Raw genomic sequence first — 19772 nt, forward strand, 5'->3', positions numbered from 1 at the left:
GATTAAATATGTATATTAAAAATGGTATGTTTTGTTTCCGTCTCTACCTTAACGAAAGCATTAAATACAATCTTGCAACTTCACCGTGAAATCTAGCTTTTATAAAAGAAATGTGCATGTACAAAGTTTTTTTTAATTACAGGGGTTCAGCATACTGTTCCTGTAAGTCACAGTAGTTTACCAAACATTGAAATATCACACTCCAAGGCAACAGTTGCAAAACCAAATAAAATTTTGGCTCCTCAGTAGACACCCGTTCGTTCTTTCTTCTGCCTATTTTTTTCTTCAGCACTCACCTCATCTCCTGAAGGTGTTGAATCCTTGGTAGTTACAGTTTAAAGATGGCAGACACCCTCTGTTACCTGACTTAAATAGCCATTAATCTTGTATGTGCCTCAACGATGAGCGTAAGCAAGCTGTTCCATTATGGAAGCATTACAGCTGAGCCTGATTTTCACCTCATCCTGACTGATTTTCTCCTCCTTAAACTGGGAGTGCTGGGGCTGATTTATAGCACCAACTGCTTTCCAAACTGAGATCAGATAGCTTGGCACAGACTCTCATTCTATCGTGGGACATTTTTTGTGAGTAGCTAAGCCATTGGGGAGCTCAGTTATTGTATTTTGCTTGATGATTTAAAATCCCAAATCATCCTTGACCTTTGCACTGTGTCATTCAGTAAGTACAGTGACCACAACAGGATATTCACAGGTGGCATTTTCTATACTTACCTTCATTTTATAAACCCTAAAAGTGTTATCCACAACTTTTCCTACTTCTGTCCCAATTTCATTAGTACTTTTAACCTGGCATTGTTTCTTATGAGTATTTGAAGTACTGTGGGTTCATTACCAATTTCTGATGTTGCACAAGTTTAAAAACCTTCCCCAGTTGAGTGTGGGTTTAGACATAAGGTAAAGCTCTTCACCGCTCTAAAATTTGCCTAATGCAACTAAGTAAATTTGCCTCAGCAAACTGAGGACCAGCAGCGGGGAAGAGCTTAAGGAAGTTGTGGGGAGTTATTCAGCAACACTTAATTTCAGTTCCAGGACATTGCTGCAGGAGTTCCTCTTGCAGCCTAGGCCCAACCATCTTCAGCTGTTTCATCAATGACCTTCCCTCCATCATAAGGTCGGAGGTGGGGATATGTGCTGATGATTGCAGAGTGTTCAGTAGCATTCACCAACTCCTCAGAAAATGAAGTGGCCCATGCCCACATGCAGCAAGACTTGGACAACATTCAGGCTTGGGCTGATAAGTGGCAAGTAACATTCGCGCTACACAAGTGCCAGGCAATGACCCATCTCCAACAAGCGAGAGTCTAACTACCTCCCCATGATATTCAATGACATTACCATCACTGAATTCCCCCACCATCAACATCCTGGTCACCATTGACCAGAAACTTAAATGGACCAGCCACATAAATACTGTGGCAACAAGAGCGGGTCAGAGGCTGGGTGTTCTCCCCTCCTGACTCCCCAAAGCCTTTCCACCATCTACAAGGCACAAGTCAGGAGTATGATGGAATACTCTCCACTTGCCTGGATGAGTGCTGTTCCAACAACACTCAAGAAGCTCGACACCATCCAGGACAAAGCAGCCCGCTTGATTGGCACCTCATCCACCACCTTAAACATTCACTCCCTCTACCACCAGTGCAACGTGGCTGCAGTGTGTACCATCTATAAGATGCACTGCAGCAACTCGTCAAGGCTTCTTCGGCAGCACCTCCAAAACCAGCTAAAAGGACATAGGCAACATGTTTTTGAGAACTCTTATCACCTCCAAATTCCACCACCCTGACTTGTAAATATATCGCCGTTCATTCATCGTCCTGGAATTCCCTCCCTAACAGCACTGTGGGAGTACCTTCATCACAAGGACTGCAGTGGTTCAAGAAGGTGGATCACCTTCACCTTCTCAAGGGCAATTAGGGATGGGCAATAAATGCTGGCCTTGCCAGCAACGCCCACATCTCAAAACAAATTTTTTAAAAACTTGAGTAAAGGACAAATGGAGTAGCTTTAAAGCATATTGCTGAGCATATATGATAAATATATACCTAGGATTAGCTCATTTAGTCTAAACAAGCATGACCATGTAGATTAACAAGATAATCAGAAATAAGGATATAAGGAAGAAAACAAACTTTACAAGTATTTAGGAAGAAAGGTGAGGGGCCCCACAAGGTTGAATAGGACATAAGAACATAAGAAATAGGAGCATGAATAGGCCATTTGGCCCCTCGAGCCTGCTCCGCCATTTAATACGATCATGGCTGTTCCGATTATGGACTCAGGTCCACTTCCCTTCCTGCTCCCCATAACCCCTTATTCCTTTATCGGTTAAGAAACTATCTATCTCTGTCTTAAATTTATTCAATGACCCAGCTTCCACAGCTCTCTGAGGCAGCGAATTCTACAGATTTACAACCCTCGAAGAGAAGAAATTCCTCCTCATCTCAGTTTTAAATGGGCGGCCCCTTATTCTAAGATCAGTGGAAACATCCTCTCTGGATCCCCCTCATAATCTTATACATTTCGATAAGATCACCTTTCATTCTTCTGAATTCCAATGAGTAGAGGCCCAACCTACTCAACCTTTCCTCATAAGTCAACCCCCTCACTTAGGAATCAACCTAGTGAACCTTCTCTGAACTGCCTCCAAAGCAAGTATATCCTTCTTAAATATGGGAACCAAAACTCCACGCAGCATTCCAGGTGTGGCCTCACCAATACCCTGTATAACTGTAGCAATACATCCCTGCTTTTATACTCCATCCCCTTTGCAATAAACGCCAAGATTGCATTGGCCTTCCTGATTACTTGCTGTACCTGCATACTAACCTTTTGTGTTTCATGCACCAGGACCCCTAGGTCCTGCTATACTGCAGCACTTTGCAATCTTTCTCCATTTATATAATAACTTGCTCTTCGATTTTTTTTCTGCCAAAGTGCATAACCTCATACTTTCCAACATTATACTCCATCTGGCAAATTTTTGTCCATTCACTTAACCTGTCTATGCCCTTTTGCAGGTTTTTTGTGCCCTCCTCACACATTGCTTTTCCTCCCATCGTTGTATCATCAGCAAACTTGGCTGCGTTACACTCGGTCCCTTCATCCAAGTCGTTAATATAGATTGTAAATAGTTGGGGTCCCAGCACTGATCCCTGTGGCACCCCACTAGTTACTGATTGCCAACCCGACTCTGTTTTCTGTTGTTAGCCAATCCTCTATCCATGCTAATATATTACTCCCAACCCCGTGAACTTTTATCTTGTGCAGTAACCTTTTATGTGGCACCTTGTCAAATGCCTTCTGGAAGTCCAAATACACCACATCCACTGGTTCCCCTTTATCCACCCTGTTCGTTACAACCTCAAAGAATTCCAGAAAATGTGTCAAACATGAGTTCCCCTTCATAAATCCATGCTGACTCTGCCTGACTGAATTATGCTTTTCCAAATGTTCTGCTACTGCTTCTTTAATAATGGATTCCAGCATTTTCCCAACCACAGATGTTAGGCTAACTGGACTATAGTTTCTTGCTTTTGTCTCCCTCCTTTTTTAAATAGGGGTGTTACATTTGCAGTTTTCCAATCTGCTGGGACCTCCCCAGAATCCAGGGAATTTTGGTAAATTACAACCAATGCATCCACTATCCCTGCTGCTATTTCTCTTAAGACCCTAGGATGCATATTACCCCTAGGACAATATTCAGATACGTTCATACTTATTGTAACAAAAAGAGATTAGTCAGGTCAGGTAAGAATCCTTAAGATGCCAACGGGTCAAAACTGAGAGTGAATATAAAATACTAAGATTAATTCCTGCAAATATTTTTCTAGAAAAAAGAATGAGTAATATTCTCTCCATAATCAGTGTAAAACTAAGTAGGATTAACATCTCAATATGGAATCTTAGAATGTTACCACACAGAAATAGGTTGCTCGGTACACAGTCTGCATTGATGTTTTTCTCCGACACCTGCACAAGAACATAAGAAATAGGAGCAGCAGTAGGCCATTTGGCCCCTCAAGCCTGCTCCGCCATTCAATAAGATCATGGCTGATCTGATCTTGGCCTCAACTCCACTTTCCTGCCTGTTCCCCATACCCTCGACTCCCTTGTAGTTCAAAAATCTGTCTATCTCCGCCTTGAATATATTCAATGACTCAGCCTCCATAGATCTATGGGGTAGAGAATTCCAAAGATTTACAACCCTCTAAGAGAAGAAATTCCTCATCATCTCTGTTTTAAATGGGCGACCCCTTATTCTGAAACTGCCCCCTAGTTCTAGATTCCTCCACAAGGGGAAACATCCTCTCAGCATCTACCCTGTCAAGCCCCCTCAGAATCTCTTATGTTTCAGTAAGATCACCTCTCATTTTTCTAAACTCCAATGAATATAGGCCAAACCTTTCCTCATAAGCCAACCCCTTCATCTCAAGAATCAAGCGAGTGAACCTACTGCCTCCAATGCAAGTATATCTCTCTGAATGTCATCTGAATGACAGCGCATACGTAGTATACCCTTTAGTTAATATTGCCTCTCCTCATTCTTCCTACCAAAATGTATCACATCGCACTTTTCTGCATTAACTTTCATCTGCCACGCGTCCGCCCATTCCGTCAGCCTGTCTATGTCCTTTGAAGTCCATCATCACTATCCTCCTCACTGTTCACTGTAGTTCCAAGAATATGCCGTCATTCAGATGAGACGTTAAACTGAGGCCCCTTCTGACGAATAAATCTAAAAACCCCATGGCACTATTTGAAGAACAGGGTAGTTCTTCCTGATGTCCAGGCCAATATTGCTGTTTGTGGGATCTTGCTGTGTGCAAATTTGCTGCAACGTTTCCTACATTACAACAGTGACTACACTTCAAAAAAAGTGCTTCTTTGGCTGTGAAGCGCTTTGGGGCATTCATGGGTCATGAAGGGTGCAATATAAATGCAATTCTTTCTTTCTGCCTTTATCACTTTTTCTTTTATTTTCTTTCCTTGCTGCCTTCTGGTACTGAATTTCCTGGACCATATATCTGGGCATACTAGTGTGAGATTACATTCTATATGAAACAAGCCTGACCAGTCAATATAGCTGGTGTAGAATACAACATTATATTTACATGAGTATAGTTTTGTCTCGCTTTGTACAATCATACCGTTTGTCATTTAATCACTCCTGTCTTCCACCCTATCCTCCTCTTCCCCACCCCTTTCCCTGCCCCTGCACTTGCTTAAAATCTGGTACATCTCTAACTTTTTCCAGTTCTGATGAAAGGTCATTGACTTGAAACGGTAGCTCTGTTTCTCTCTCCACAGATGCTGCCTGACCTCCGATCTGCTGAGTATTTCCAGCATTTTTGTTTTTTATTTCAGATTTCCAGCATCTGCAGTATTTTACTTTTGTGACGTGCTGAATGGTAATGTGGGTATCAGATAGCACTCAGTCTTCCCGAATGTCTCGGACTGCCTCTTCAACCAACATTTACATGCTTTGTGTCCCACCTTGTTAAAACTTGCATGGAGTCGTCCCTTTTATATCTGAAGGACTGCGGTATCTAGCTCAAGTGCTTGGCTCTTTTGTCCTCTTAAAAGTCAGGAAAACAAATTATACAGATTTTATTACTGTAACTTTGAACCATAGAACATCATTTCTGAAAGATATCTTTAATATGTGCTAAATTGAAGTGTGAAGAAAAACATTTTGCAACTGAGATTTTGCAGGTCTTTGCTAGGATATTGTCAATCTCCTTGAAACTTTCCTAATCTGCTTGTGTTATGCTTTCTGCAATTTGTAGTACTGAATACAGCAAAGTAAAATTGTTGAAATAGAAGAAACTTTGGTAGTTTTACATCTTAATGCAGCCATTTTCTGAGTAGATTGGGATGGGAATTTGTCAGTGTTATAGTTTGTGTTCTGCACAGAAATACAATTACAGTTCTGTATGGAAATATGATTACAGTTCTGCACTGTTAAAATCTAGATGACAGAAATGAGAACTAGATGCTTCTGTGTGTTTTGTTGTATATAAAGGTTTCTTTGTGACAACCTGAGGTACCATATTAACTTTGAATTAATAAACATATGAATAGATCTTTGGTGCAAATTGTAGCATTAAAGTCAAACTATTAATTGGTTTGAAAAACAGCTCGAGAGGTTTTTGTTGTACAGGCATGCTATTAATTCTTGTCCCCATGGAGTCCTAATGTGGAGTATCATTGCATATTGTTAATGTACTTTATCCTCCTCACACTAAATTTGTTGCTACTTAAAACATTGAAACTGATTTAAAGTTCCTCCTAATAATTGATATAAATGAACACTTTTGTTGGTCTTTTGGTAGTCAAGCTGCAAATTCTCAAACTTTGGCCTGCTAATGCAACCTGCTTTCTATGAGGACTTCTGTAATATTTGCCCCCATGGTTGTTTTCCATACTATTTGGGTAACTTCACTGTTAACATCTCTCGGTTGGCTATCAATCCTGATGTTGACTACGGTTCCTCTATTTTCCCTACTGTAGCTGTGATGTGCTTGCCTCGAGGAGATCCAGGGCTACAGATGTGAAATCTGGAGTTATAGTGTAGAACTTAATTGGACCATTGCCACAATGAGTGGAGTCCACTGGCACTAAGTAGTGGCAACGATTGAGGACAATGTAGAAGTCACAAGGTCTCCTGTGGCCAAACAATCTTCAGCTGCTTCATCAATGACCTTTCCTCCTGTCATACGGTCAGGAGTGGGGCTGTTTACTGACAGTTCTATAACACTGAGATCCATTCACAACTCTGCTAAAGCAGACCAACGCCAGCCTACAATAGGGTGTGACCAACATCCAGGCTGAAGCAGGTAACATTTATACTGTATAAGAACCAGCAAATGACCATCTCCAAAAAGTGGCCTCTGAAATAGAGATAAGGGTCCTGAAATTCACGGTCCCGGGAAGGACCGTTACTGCCCGTTTGCCAAAATTGAATGGCCGCTGCTTTGGGCTCAACTGGCCACCCCGACATAGATTCGGCCCGGGAGGTTTGGCAGCGTTGTGGGCCGCGATCGCGGTGGTGGCGGTGTGGGGCTTGCGGCAGTAGTGACGCGGTAAAAGCGCGCATCGCTGCTGTGCCGCCCGGCCCCGGACCCGGACCCATTTTCACGGTTAAGAAGCCGGCCCTTGAACTTACGATGCCCCCGCTTAGTGGCAGAGATTTCGGAGCTGGTTTAGCTCGACGTCGGCAGCAGAGAAGTCCAGTAAGAGAGCATCTTGGGGGAGATCATTGAGCTCCGGACGGGGCGAGATCCCGGAGCCAGCTTCGTATTACTCAGCAACAAGTCTAGGAGCCTCTTCAATGGACCAGAGGAGTTTAGCACAGAATCCACACTCAAGGGGAGGGAGAGAGGGAAAGAAAGAGAGGGAGAGAGGGAAAGACAGAGAGGGAAAGGGGCAAAAGAGATAGAAGTTGAGGAAAGGGAATTGAAACAAAGAGAAAATTTGATTAGGAGAGAGAGAAATAGGAATAGAGAAAGAGAAAAGGGGCAAAAAAAACGAGAGAGAGAGAAATAGAGAGCCCAAGATTCACAGAGAGAAAATAAAAATCTCAATCCAGGGGCTCAGATTGGAAATGTGGCCCCAGCTCAGCATTCCACGCGGTAACAAATGGGAATCTGTTCAACCTCCGCCGCCTCCAGACTAGATCCAAGCTCGTCCCATCCTCTGACATCAAACTATAGTACGCAGAAGACGCTTGCGTTTGCGCACACTCGGAGGCCAAACTCCAAGCCATCGTCAACACTTTCACCGAGGCATATGAAAACATGGGCTTTGCACTAAACATCCATAAGACAAAGGTCCTCTACCAACCTGACTCTGCCACACAGCACTGCCCCCCCCACCCCTGGTTATCAAAAGCCACGGTGAGGCCTTGGACAACGTGGATCATTTTCCATTCCTCGGGAGCCTACTGTCAGTAAGGGCAGACATCGATGACGAGGTTCAACACCGCCTTCGCAGTCTGAGGAAGAGAGTGTTTGCAGACCAGGACCTCAAATCTGGCACCAAGCCCTCCTATATGGCTCGGAGATGAGGGCTATATACAGCAGACACATCAAAGCACTGGAGAAGTACCACCAATGCTACCTCCTCAAGATCCTGCAAATGCATTGGGAGGACAGATGGACCAACGTCCGTGTTCTCACCCAGGCCAACATCCTCAGCAATGAAGCACTGACTATGCTCGATCAGCTCCGCTGAGTGGGCCACATTGTCCTCAAGCCCGACACAAGACTGCCAAGGCACGCGTTCTTCTTGGAGCCTCGACACGGCAAACGAGCCCTAGATGGGCAGAGGAAACATTTCAAGGATACCCTTAAAGCCTCCTTGATGAAGTGTACCTGGGAATCCCTGGCCCAAGACCGCCCAAAGTGGAGGAAGAGCATCCGGGAGGGCACTTAGCACCTCTAGTCTCGTCGCCGAGAGCAGCCAGAAACCAAGCGCTGACAGCGGAAGGAGCGTGCGTCAACCCAGGCTCTCCACCCACCCTTTCCTTCAACCACTGTCTGCCTCACCTGTGACAAAGACTGTAGGTCCCGCGTTATGGGTTATGGCGAGAAAGCAGGAAGGGGGTACTGAAGTTTCATGTTCAGCCATGAACTCATTGAATGGCGGTGCAGGCTAGAAGGGCTGAATGGCCTGCTCCTGCACCTATTTTCTATGTTTCTATGTTGGACTCGTCAGTCACCTGAGAACTCACTGATAGAGTGGAAGCAAGTCATCCTCGACTACGAGGGACTGTCTATGATGATGATGATGATGCTCACCTCACGTTATACAGCAGCCCAGATATAGGTGCGAAAAATAAAGATTTAATACATGATCAATATCACTCCAAACAGCTACCAGAACAATAAACAGCGCAGAAAAATAACACACAAACATCATTTACCACTCTTATGCATTTCCTTATGTTATGTCCTTAGAAACATAGAAAATAGGTGCAGGAGTAGGTCATTCAGCCCTTTGAGCCTGCACCACCATTCAATAAGATCATGGCTGATCATCACCTCAGTACCCCTTTCCTGCTTTCTCTCCAGACCCCTTGATCCCTTTAGCCGTAAGGGCCACATCTAACTCCCTTTTGAATATATCTAACGAACTGGCCTCAACAACTTTCTGCGGTAGAGAATTCCACAGGTTAACCACTCTCTGAATGGCCACACTCCATGGTGCATAACTCTGGTCCCAGGGATGCAGGCTACAGCATTGGGTAGCTCACTGGACATGTGTGCTCCCGATGGATGTCTGCCCGCTGCATTGGCTGCATGCAGTTCAAATCCTACATTGCACAACTTTTCATTACTTATTGTGGATGCTCTTGCATGTACACAATTCTGATCATCAATTACACATTTTACATGATCGCGCGACTTTTCCTTGCTTATTGCATGTACACAATTCTGATCATCAGTTACACATATTGGGCCCAAATTTCGGGTGGAGTTGCTCCTAGTTTTTTGGAGCAACTAGTTTAGTTTGGAGTATGTTAGACATTGCAATTCTCAGATATTAGTTTGCTCCAGTTCTAGTGAGTTAGTTTAGGTTGGCTTTAGGTAAGGTACTTTTTTTTCAAAAGGGGGTGTGTCCAGCCACTTCGGCCTGTTTTGCAAGTTTCGGCAGTGAAAACTTACTACAAACTAACTTAGGATGAAGTAAGTGTCTACTTTTGTAAGTTCTGAAAAACCTTACCTAGAGTTAAGTTTAGTGCAGGCACAGCCAGAGACGCTCCCCCCCCCCCCCACCCCCCCAGTTGCCATGTGCCCTCCCCCCAGTTGCCACGCCGCCCCCCCCCCCCTTGGTACCCACGCCCCGCCCCCCCCTCGGTACCCACGCCCCCTCCCCCACCCCCGGTACCCACGTCCCCCCTCCTCCTGGTACCCACGTCCCCCCTCCTCCCGGTACCCACGTCCCCCCTCCTCCCGGTACCCACGCTCCCCCCCGGTATTGCGCAGGCGCACATGCTCCAACGCGCCTGCGCAATGCTGCCGGCACTGAGAAGGCAGCATGATCCCTAGCCCCGCCCCCCTGCAGGCAGGCTCCTCCCCAGGGAGACTCCGCTGCGCCACGCCACGCCACAGTATGGTCCAGGAGGACCGGAGAATTGCTGCAGAATATTCCGGCGCACCTTCGAGCCCAGGCAGGTCACGTAAGTCGCAGAGGTTCGCCGTTTTCACCAGATGCCGAAACTTGGGCCCTTTATCTCTAACTTACAGTTGCTATTACATTGCTTGAGTGTGTGGAACTGTCCCTTTAATTGTAGTAGGTTGCAGGCCTCCTTTAAGAGAGCCTTGCTTTCTTTAACCCCAATCCTCTTCTCTGTTTGGTGTCACGTGTTGCTCCATCAGCGCCTCACCTCGTGGTTTGGACGCCATCTTTCCTCCATCCACGATGTCGACTGTGGTGATCTTCTTCTCCCCGGGTTCTGCCACTGAAGCTGGGAAGTCGCCTTTGGATCCGATTTTCTTCCTCCGGAGTCCTGCCACTGGAGCCTGGAAGGTGCGTTCAGGTCGTCTCAGCTGATCATCTCCACGCAGTCGTACTGAGCAGTCTGTGCCTCGGCTTCTGTGCTGGTCTGCTCTCTGGTGCCGGGTCCACCCTCAACGGAGGGCTTGCTGTGCCTCCGAATGCGGAGGACGTCGATCGCTGGAGGGGTGAAGTCTTCCCACTTCCAATGGATTTTCTCCATCCAGCCTCTTTCGAGCAGCGTTGGTCCATCACCTTCAACAATCCACAGAAGTAACTTGTGCACCGAGCCATCATGGAGTGCCTTTACATTTGCACTACCAACGACTGGGATAAGTTCATTGGTGTAGGTGTGCAGCTTTGCCTGAACCGGGACCAACTCAGCTTGATTGTCCCATAGCCTCTCAAAGGCTTCTTGATTCAATACTGACTGGCTCGCCCCCGTGTCCACTTCCATAAAGACTGGAACGCCACCTTATCCTGATTTCCATCCTCAACAGGGAACACTCGGTGGTGCAAGTAAACATGCTATACCTCATCGTGGGGCTGAGCTGCCTCTCTGCCTATCGTTTCATAATCTGCGCTGGATTCATGGCCATCTGCAGACTCTTCATCGACACAGTGAGTCATATTTCTCTTACACATTCGCTGGAGGTGGCCCTTTGTGCTGCAGCCCTTGCATACATAGTCTTTAAAGCGACGCTGGTGAGCCCTGTGATTCCCTCCACAAGGCCAGCATGGAGCTACTTGATTAGCCCCCCTCGGCGGACTCTGAGTTAAGGGACTCGGAGGCCTGTTCTCTCTCCCCTGAGAGGGTTCGCGTTCCACAGTCCAGCCTCTAAAAGGCACCACTCTGTGCACAGTACCTGCCGGGTTTGAGTCCTGAGAGTGAGTCATCTGCCTAGAGCCGCAGGTCGAGGTCGTGAATGCCTGGCTCACAGAGATGGCCTTCTGCAGTGTGACTGTGGTATCCGCAGACAGTAGCTTATGAAGAAGGCCCTCATGGCCAATTCCAGTAACATTGAGGTGGGTGCCGAACTTGCACGGTGCCACCAGGCTCCTGAGGTCTGTGGCATATTTTGCGATTTCCTGGCCTTCGGACCATCGGTAGGTGTAGAACCGGTGTCTGGCTGTGTGGATGCTCTCCTTGGGCTTGAGTTGCTCATGGATCAGGGTTACGAGCTCCTCGTACGTCTTGGTCGTTGTCTTCGCTGGTGCCAGCAAGTCCCTGACGAGGTCATAGACGGTGGGCCCACAACTGGTTAGCAAGATAGCTCTGCGCTTATCAGCCAGTCTCCTGCCAGGTCGTTTGCTGTGAAGAAATGGTCGAGCCTCTCCACAAAGGCATCCCAATCATCACCATCGGCGAACTGCTGCAACGTACCAAGGGGTAGCCATTTTAGCATGAAGGTCCGTAATCTCGTCGCCAATTGTTATGTCCTTAGATGCTCTAATAATGACTCCACGAAGCAATGTATTGTACTTGAACTGTAGTGACCTTAGTCCTTTATTTGTTAACTCCAGAGTGAGGATCACACCTTATAACCCCTCTTATGAGTGTCTAACCTGCAACTTAACCTCAGTGTCTCCCGTGTGGCTGACTCATGGGTGTGGGAAGGCTGCTGTCTTCCCTGTGTGGAAGCTGCAGATGTCCTTCTGGGACGCCCTTGAGCAGCTTTGGGCCTGGAAGGGCAGGTTGGAGACTGGCCCACACCCTCCTGGGTGGGTTTAGTCTGCCTTGGTTCGGGCGAGGCCATGCGTGGAGGCATTGGCGGAGTGACAGGTCTGGGGCCAGGAATGCTGCGAGCCGGAGGGAGCGCATCATCCATAGCCTGGCCCGGGGAGCCTGAGTAACTCACCAGGAGTGGCACAATACCACCACCACCATTCTGAGGGAGCTCAGGTCGGTGCTGTGGCGCCACACCAGAAGGTGGCTCGTGGTGGACCCAGCCGTGAAAGCAACACTGAGATTTCCGGGGGAGGCATCCAGCTGAGAATGCATGCGAGCAGCCACAGTCTGAAAGCCACCAGATATGACAGCACTTAGACGCTCCATCGACTCTTGCAGAGCCGCGGCCATCCTCTCCAAAGCAGCACCGATATGCTCATTCCCTCGTGCCTGTGCTGCAATGGCAGCTGCCACATCACCCCTAAAGGTGAATATCCCGTGGGACTAACACTCCAATTAAGACTGCAAAGTTTCAGGTTTGAAGGGCTAATAAGACTGGAACACTTTTTTTGTGGTTAAAAAGCTGAATTTGGATCCAGTGGCCGCCGCAAACATTGCGACGCTAATCAGGGAAAAAAGGCCTTAACACCACCAGCTTTCTGACGGTACTGAATTTCGGCCCCAAGATCCCTTGGAAGGGAGGGAGAGATTGTGGGTTGGGTTGGGGTGGGTGGGGATATCGGTGGGGAGGGCCCAGAGAGAAAGTGTTGTCGGGGGTGGGGAACATTGGTAGAGAGGTCCTGGGCAGATCATAGGTCGGGCCTCCGAGGCATTGAAGGGGCCAGAGAGGTAGGTAATGGGGTCAGCAAGTTCGTAGAAGGTCCCGATTGCGCGCCAGGGAGGGGCGAGGATGGGGATAGCTTGTGGGACGGGGTAGGGGGGAAACACTCCTGCTCCACCTGACCCAGAAGCAGTGCTGGAAAGATACTTGCTTGTTCCATCCAGCAGTCCTCACCTCCTTTCGGCTGCCGAGTATCCTGAGGCACGGTCAGCCAGCGTTAAAGCTGGAACAGAGATAAAATCTTAGGCATGCAGCCTCGTTAAAATATTTAGCAGATTGGTTGCCAGTCCTGCCTCTATTAAACCCGGAAGTGGGTCGATTTGAGGCAAGTTGGGTTTGGATTTGAAATTTTTTAAATTTTAATTTCCCACCCTACTCAAACCCACCCATTTTAGGTTAAAATTACCCCTATTGTTTTTATCATTGTGTGTAATATAAAGAGCTTTTTGCAATAATAACACTATTCCTTTAGTTAGCTAAAACAGTCTTTCAAAACTTAAGAGCCACTACCCCAGGAATGTGTCAATATCTCCAGAAAATTGCCCTCCCCATAGAAAGGTTTGACACCCACTGATCTAATCTAACTCTGCATATATTATTTTAATTCCCTAGTGACTGTCAAATGACACCCATTAAATTCCCTGTCTTTCCGCAAAATGCACAAAAAAAGAACCATTCGAGATGAGCGTAACAAGGCAATTTATTAAAATGTATATATCACAGAATTTGTTTTCACAAGATTGTCTCTTAGTAGCTGCTGGCTGAGCTGCCAATACTTAGCACTCCACGGTTGACTCGTGTTAGGGCACAGCAAAGCCTTTCTACCATCTACAAGGCACAAGTCAGGAGTGTAATGGAATACTCTCCATGGATGAGTGCAGCTCCAACAACACTCAAGAAGTTGGACACCATCTAGAACAAAGCAGCCCGCTTGATTGGCAACCCCATCCACCACCTTAAACATTCACATCCTCCACCACCACTGTGGCTGCAGTGTGTACCATCTACAAGATGCACTGCAGCAACTCGCCAAGGTTTCTTCGACAGCAATTCCCAAACCGACAACCTCTACCATCTAGAAGGACAAGGGCAGCAGGCGCTTGGGAACTCCATCACCTCCAAGTTTCCCTCCAAGTTACACACCATCCTGACTTGGAAATATATTGCCATTCCTTTGTCGTCGCTGGGTCAAAATCCTGGAACTCTCTCCCTAACAGCACTGTGGGAGTACCTTCACCACACTGACTGCAGCGGCTCACCGCCACCTTCTTGAGGACAATTAGGGATGGGCTATAAATGCTGGCCTTGCCAGCGGTGCCCACATTCGAAGAACACTTTTTTTAAAAACAAGGGGGTTGGGGGTAAGAGATAACGGGGCCAAAATTGCCCTTCGCCCTGTTTGGGATGGATAATTCGAATTACCGCCAGTACAGATGGGGCGGGGAATAGAGGGAAATTGGGCACTTTTGACTGCAAAAAATGAACGGGGGCGGTGTTGGAGCCGGAAGAGAGCCGGGGCGGAAAGCAAGTGGTGTCGTCGGCGCAGCGCTGATGTGTAGCAAGATCCCTCCCCTTCACTTAAAGGGGAGGGACACTGCGAGGCCTCCTTGGCACCCACTGGGCCACTAGGGAAGGCTGGCCCGGCACCCAAGAGGGGGTGCTGGCTGCTTGTTAGTGGCCTGGCCAAACCAGTGGCCGCCATTGTCTGGCCGACTGCAGATTCGGCCAACAAATAAAACAAAATGGCGGCTGTGGCGGTGCGCCCTCCCCTTTAAGGATGGATGTGTCGCCCAGCCACTGGCAGCTTCCCACCGCGCGAACCTGTTAGGGGCACTGAGCAGCGGCGGCTGTGCTCCCGTGGGGCGATTTCCCCCGCGGGGCGAAAAAGGCGTTGCCGTGCAGCCAACAACGGGTCGAAGGGATGGAAACACGGGTTACACTATCTGCCTGCCCCCGGTTGGAGAGGCCTTCCCGTTCCATTTTAACGAGCCTTAAAAAAAAAGTGACAATTTTGGCCCCAACTATATTGTGATGTGACATTTTTTGACTAGTGGCCCACCAAAGGAATCTCCAAATTAGTTTTAAATCTTAATCCATAGTGCCTCTATATTAATCTAAATGGCTTGAATTCACAGCCACCTTAAATATCACCAGTTGGATATGTGGTATTCATCTACATTGTGGCAGCCAAAGGGCATCACAGAGTATCTTTTGTTTATAGTTTAATAATTAAAGTCCAAAAGGCCCATCTGTCTCCATCAGCTGACCAGCTATAGAATATTATCCTGACAATTTTTATACGGTGTTTGTGCCGCCACTACAATATCATCTACTTATAATTACTGAAAGCTGGTCTGTAGAAGAGACCAGACACATCCTTTAAGGGATTCGATCTGGAAGATGAAGATATGTTGGGATGTTACAAAAATGCAAGTTGACTATTGCAGATCTAGTCCTTTTGGCTCAGGGATTTGAGACATACATGCATATCATTAAAGGATGTGTTATGAAGAAACTCAATAGATTTGAGGGGCAATTTTCGAGGTGCATATTGGAGAATTGCACACCCAAGTCAATGATTTTTCCTTCCATGAATTTTAATGGATGGAAAATCACAGGCTGGGGTAAAGGGATTGTATAATTTCCTGATATACATGGGATTAGAGCACCAACGTGGAAAACCACCCATCAGTGTCGACAAGTTAACTGGTATCCACTCTAGAATGCTCAAGGGAATGTGAGCAGTAATCGGGAAGGATTCTGGTTAATATTTTAATGGGGTTCATAAACATAATATACCTCAGGGCGAGTAGATGGAAGCATTATGCCAATATTGAAATGGCCTGAAACATGTAATACAAATGACAACTATATTGCCAGCTGAAGTTGTCAATTAGTGACATTTGCAGAAGCCGGGCAGAACCAGTGGAAAAACCTGCCAGGTTACAAATTTGGTTGTTACCTACTTCAAGCCATCTATTTGCAAGAAAAATTTAAATATGGTGTGTTGGTTTTGGCTGAACTACAAAATAGACTTTGCAGAGGTGACGTCAAAGATAAATGTTAATTGTTCAAGAGATATCTACTTGGTATTCAGGACAAAGCTGGTGCTCCAAGTTAACATCCAATTGATAAAGCCTCGAGTCAAGCTGGGTATCTTAATGTGATGCAGGCAGTGACTAGTGGGGTACCACAAGGTTCTGTGCTGGGGCCCCAGCTGTTTACATTGTACATTAATGATTTAGACGAGGGGATTAAATGTATCTCCAAATTTGCAGATGACACTAAGTTGGGTGGCAGTGTGAGCTGCAAGGAGGATGCTATGAGGCTGCAGAGTGACTTGGATAGGTTAGGTGAGTGGGCAAATGCATGGCAGATGAAGTATAATGTGGATAAATGTGAGGTTATCCACTTTGGTGGTAAAAACAGAGAGACAGACTATTATCTGAATGGTGACAGATTAGGAAAAGGGGAGGTGCAACGAGACCTGGGTATCATGGTACATTAGTCATTGAAGGTTGGCATGCAGGTACAGCAGGCGGTTAAGAAAGCAAATGGCATGTTGGCCTTCATAGCAAGGGGATTTGAGTACAGGGGCAGGGAGGTGTTGCTACAGTTGTACAGGGCCTTGGTGAGGCCACACCTGGAGTATTGTGTAGCGTTTTGGTCTCATAACTTGAGGAAGGACATTCTTGCTATTGAGGGAATGCAGCGAAGGTTCACCAGGCTGATTCGCGGGATGGCGGGACTGACATATCAAGAAAGACTGGATCAACTGGGCTTGTATTCACTAGAGTTCAGAAGAATGAGAGGGGATCTCATAGAAACATTTAAAATTGTGATGGGTTTAGACAGGTTAGATGCAGGAAGAATGTTCCCAATGTTGGGGAAGTCCAGAACCAGGGGTCACAGTCTAAGGATAAGGGGTAAGCCATTTAGGACCGAGATGAGGAGAAACTTCTTCACCCAGAGAGTGGTGAACCTATGGAATTCTCTACCACAGAAAGTTGTTGAGGCCAATTCACTAAATATATTCAAAAAGGAATTAGATGTAGTCCTTACTATTAGGGGGATCAAGGGGTATGGCGAGAAAGCAGAAATGGGGTACTGAAGTTGCATGTTCAGCCATGAACTCATTGAATGGCGGTGCAGGCTCGAAGGGCCGAATGGCCTACTCCTGCACCTATTTTCTATGTTTCTATGTTTCTCAGTTTGTTAAAGCTGGCCAAAATTCTGCTCTCTGTTCTTGTAGGAGGAGCTATAGTTAAGCAGAATTTTAGTGCAATAGGATAACGTCTTAGTTCTGTGTTTTTTTGTAAACAGTTGGACTTTTATCACTTGCATATTTCTGTCAAAGGCCCCTCCATTCAGACTTATGATGTTTTGAAAGAAATTCTGAATCTTTGGAAAAATAAATGAACATCTTATCTAGTGTGCTAAAATCAGCACTCAGTAGATTTTTGATCCCCTAATAAAATGGTCAGAAAAGACTAATTTCACAAGTTATGTAGAGGCTTGATGAATATATCTGCACTAAAAGTGTTCATTTATGCACTTGCAACATTTTTCACTTGCATGTGAAGCTATCGTATGTGCAGATTTCTGCAATGTGTCACTGGTTGGTCCACAACATTTTTCATATAAAAGACTAAAAGCAGTTATATACGAACAGATTTCTCACGGTGTTGCGAACATTAATTTGGAGGTTTTAAAGAACAAATGTGTTATGCCAAGTAATATTACCAGCACCACTGACTTATCAGCATTTGGGATGGCCTTGGGCATTGGGAAAGGGGAGCATTTTTCCAGCACCAATGGGATGGAGTCTCTGGATTTAGCATTAATTTGAGAGGAGTCTCAGCAGTGAAAAAGGATCCTGGCAACATTGGAGGGAAGGCTTTGGAAACACTAGGGCAGGATCTGGGAACATTTGTGAGGGGTCCTAGGATCTGAGAGCATTAGAGAGAGTGAGCTAACTCGGCGAGCACTGGAAATGCAAGCAATGAAAGGAGTTCCTGGCATCTTGCAACTGTTTGGAGCACTGGGGGCCAGAGTTTGGCAGTAATGGTGGTTTCTGTGATCTGGCACATTGGAGAGAGTGAAGTCTAACAGCTTTGTGGGGGAAGGGAGCCCAGGGGAATGTATTTAAAACTCACTGTTGAGTTATTTAGTCAGCCTGTTATTTTTATGGATTTTAATTATTTTGCTCAAATTCATTTTTGGCTGATTGTCTACACCATTTAGAAATGAGATCCAAATCCAGCTGAAGGTGAATTCATACTACTTTCATCTGAAATCCTGTTGCATCAGTCCAAAATTGCTGACATAGGCATAATTATTCACATTTCATTTTTTAAGGGGTCATCCCAATTGCATGAAATCGATTCAGCTGTGAAATAAGTACACACATAATGACTGCACAAATAAAGGCTGTTCCTGGGACATAGTGATTGAGTTTAGTTTGGCAGAGATCTGTCCTGGGCCCCATGCTGTTCATCCTATTCATAATTAGTACTTGTAATTTAACATTTGCTGATACCACATTGCATGGTCAGGATAAATGGCAATGAAGAGCTCTGACCCAACGAATTGCAGATAGACTTCAACATAAATAGATAGATAAATGGTAATGTTCCCTGTTCCAATATACATGAAATAAGTGCACAGTGAAGAAGGGACCATTTTGAGTGCAAGTAGAAGCAAATTATTAATTTTGGTAGTCACAAATGAATGGGTTTATTGATCAAATGCCTTCAAAATACAGAGCTCTCATTTAGTATGGAGACATTTTCAGATCTGAACTTATTTGCATTTGAAAAAAGAACACTGAGGAGGTACATGATCCAGGTTTTTAAAATGCTGAGGGGCACAGAGAATTTATGTGTAAGCAGCCTGTTTTACTTGGCTTGTGACTGCAGAACTGGAGAATACATGTTTAAAGTTTAATATCCTCAAAACTGGCAGAATTTTATTTTCAGTTTTGTGGATATATGGAACAATATATATCACTGTGGAACATGTAAATATATATATATATATACACTAAGTTTCTTAACCGAAAGCTAACTTTAAAACGTTTGCTTGTGCAACAGGGTTACACGTCATTTTGGAATGACTGCATCTCATCTGGGTTGCGTGGATGCATGCTGATTGAATTGGCTCTAAGAGGACGTTTGCAACTGGAATCTTTTGGAATGAGACGCAAAAGTTTACTAACTAGGAAGGTAAGAACAGTAGTAGTGGCATTGTAAGTTATGTAGAGTTTGTTTTGCAAAGAGAAATAATCATGCAGGCACACGTTTCTAGCATATTTAACAACAAAGTATTTTGATCTAGGCATCTTTTCAGTCTGAGCCTCATGACATGTAGAGGTGTTGGTTCCATTTCTATTGTGTAGCTACTATCTACCTGAAGCTAAGTTTGAATTTTCTTTTTTTAAGGACGAATAGTACTCTTAACAAAATCAAGAGTCTATTTAGAAAAAAATGAGTCCATCTTGAATCTTAAGTATTCCATCTTTAAGTAAAAAGGCATACCATATATTTACATTTATCTCATAAAACCAACATATCAATGAGCATACCAGCATTGCAGTAGTCGCATTGCTGTATCTGTATATCGAGGGTGTTATGTTCCTATACACAGATGAGACTGCACACAGGGAGGTTAAAGTAACAGTAACAGTGACCTCAGTCTCTATGCTGGGATCCCTTGGGACTTCAGGGGATGCGCTCCCTGGTGG

General features: G+C 45.6%; 1 protein-coding gene across 1 annotated transcript in view; it reads left to right on the top strand.

Moving 5' to 3' along the window:
- golph3a (golgi phosphoprotein 3a) overlaps nucleotides 1-19772 on the top strand; it is a 117311-nt gene that overhangs the window by 40765 nt on the left and 56774 nt on the right. Inside the window, exon 2 of the mRNA XM_070868341.1 lies at nucleotides 19123-19254. Coding sequence (XP_070724442.1) covers nucleotides 19123-19254 — 132 coding nt within the window. The remainder of the gene's footprint in view (nucleotides 1-19122; nucleotides 19255-19772) is intronic.

The sequence above is a fragment of the Pristiophorus japonicus genome, chromosome 2 (assembly GCF_044704955.1).
Source record: "Pristiophorus japonicus isolate sPriJap1 chromosome 2, sPriJap1.hap1, whole genome shotgun sequence".
Taxonomy (NCBI): domain Eukaryota; kingdom Metazoa; phylum Chordata; class Chondrichthyes; family Pristiophoridae; genus Pristiophorus; species Pristiophorus japonicus.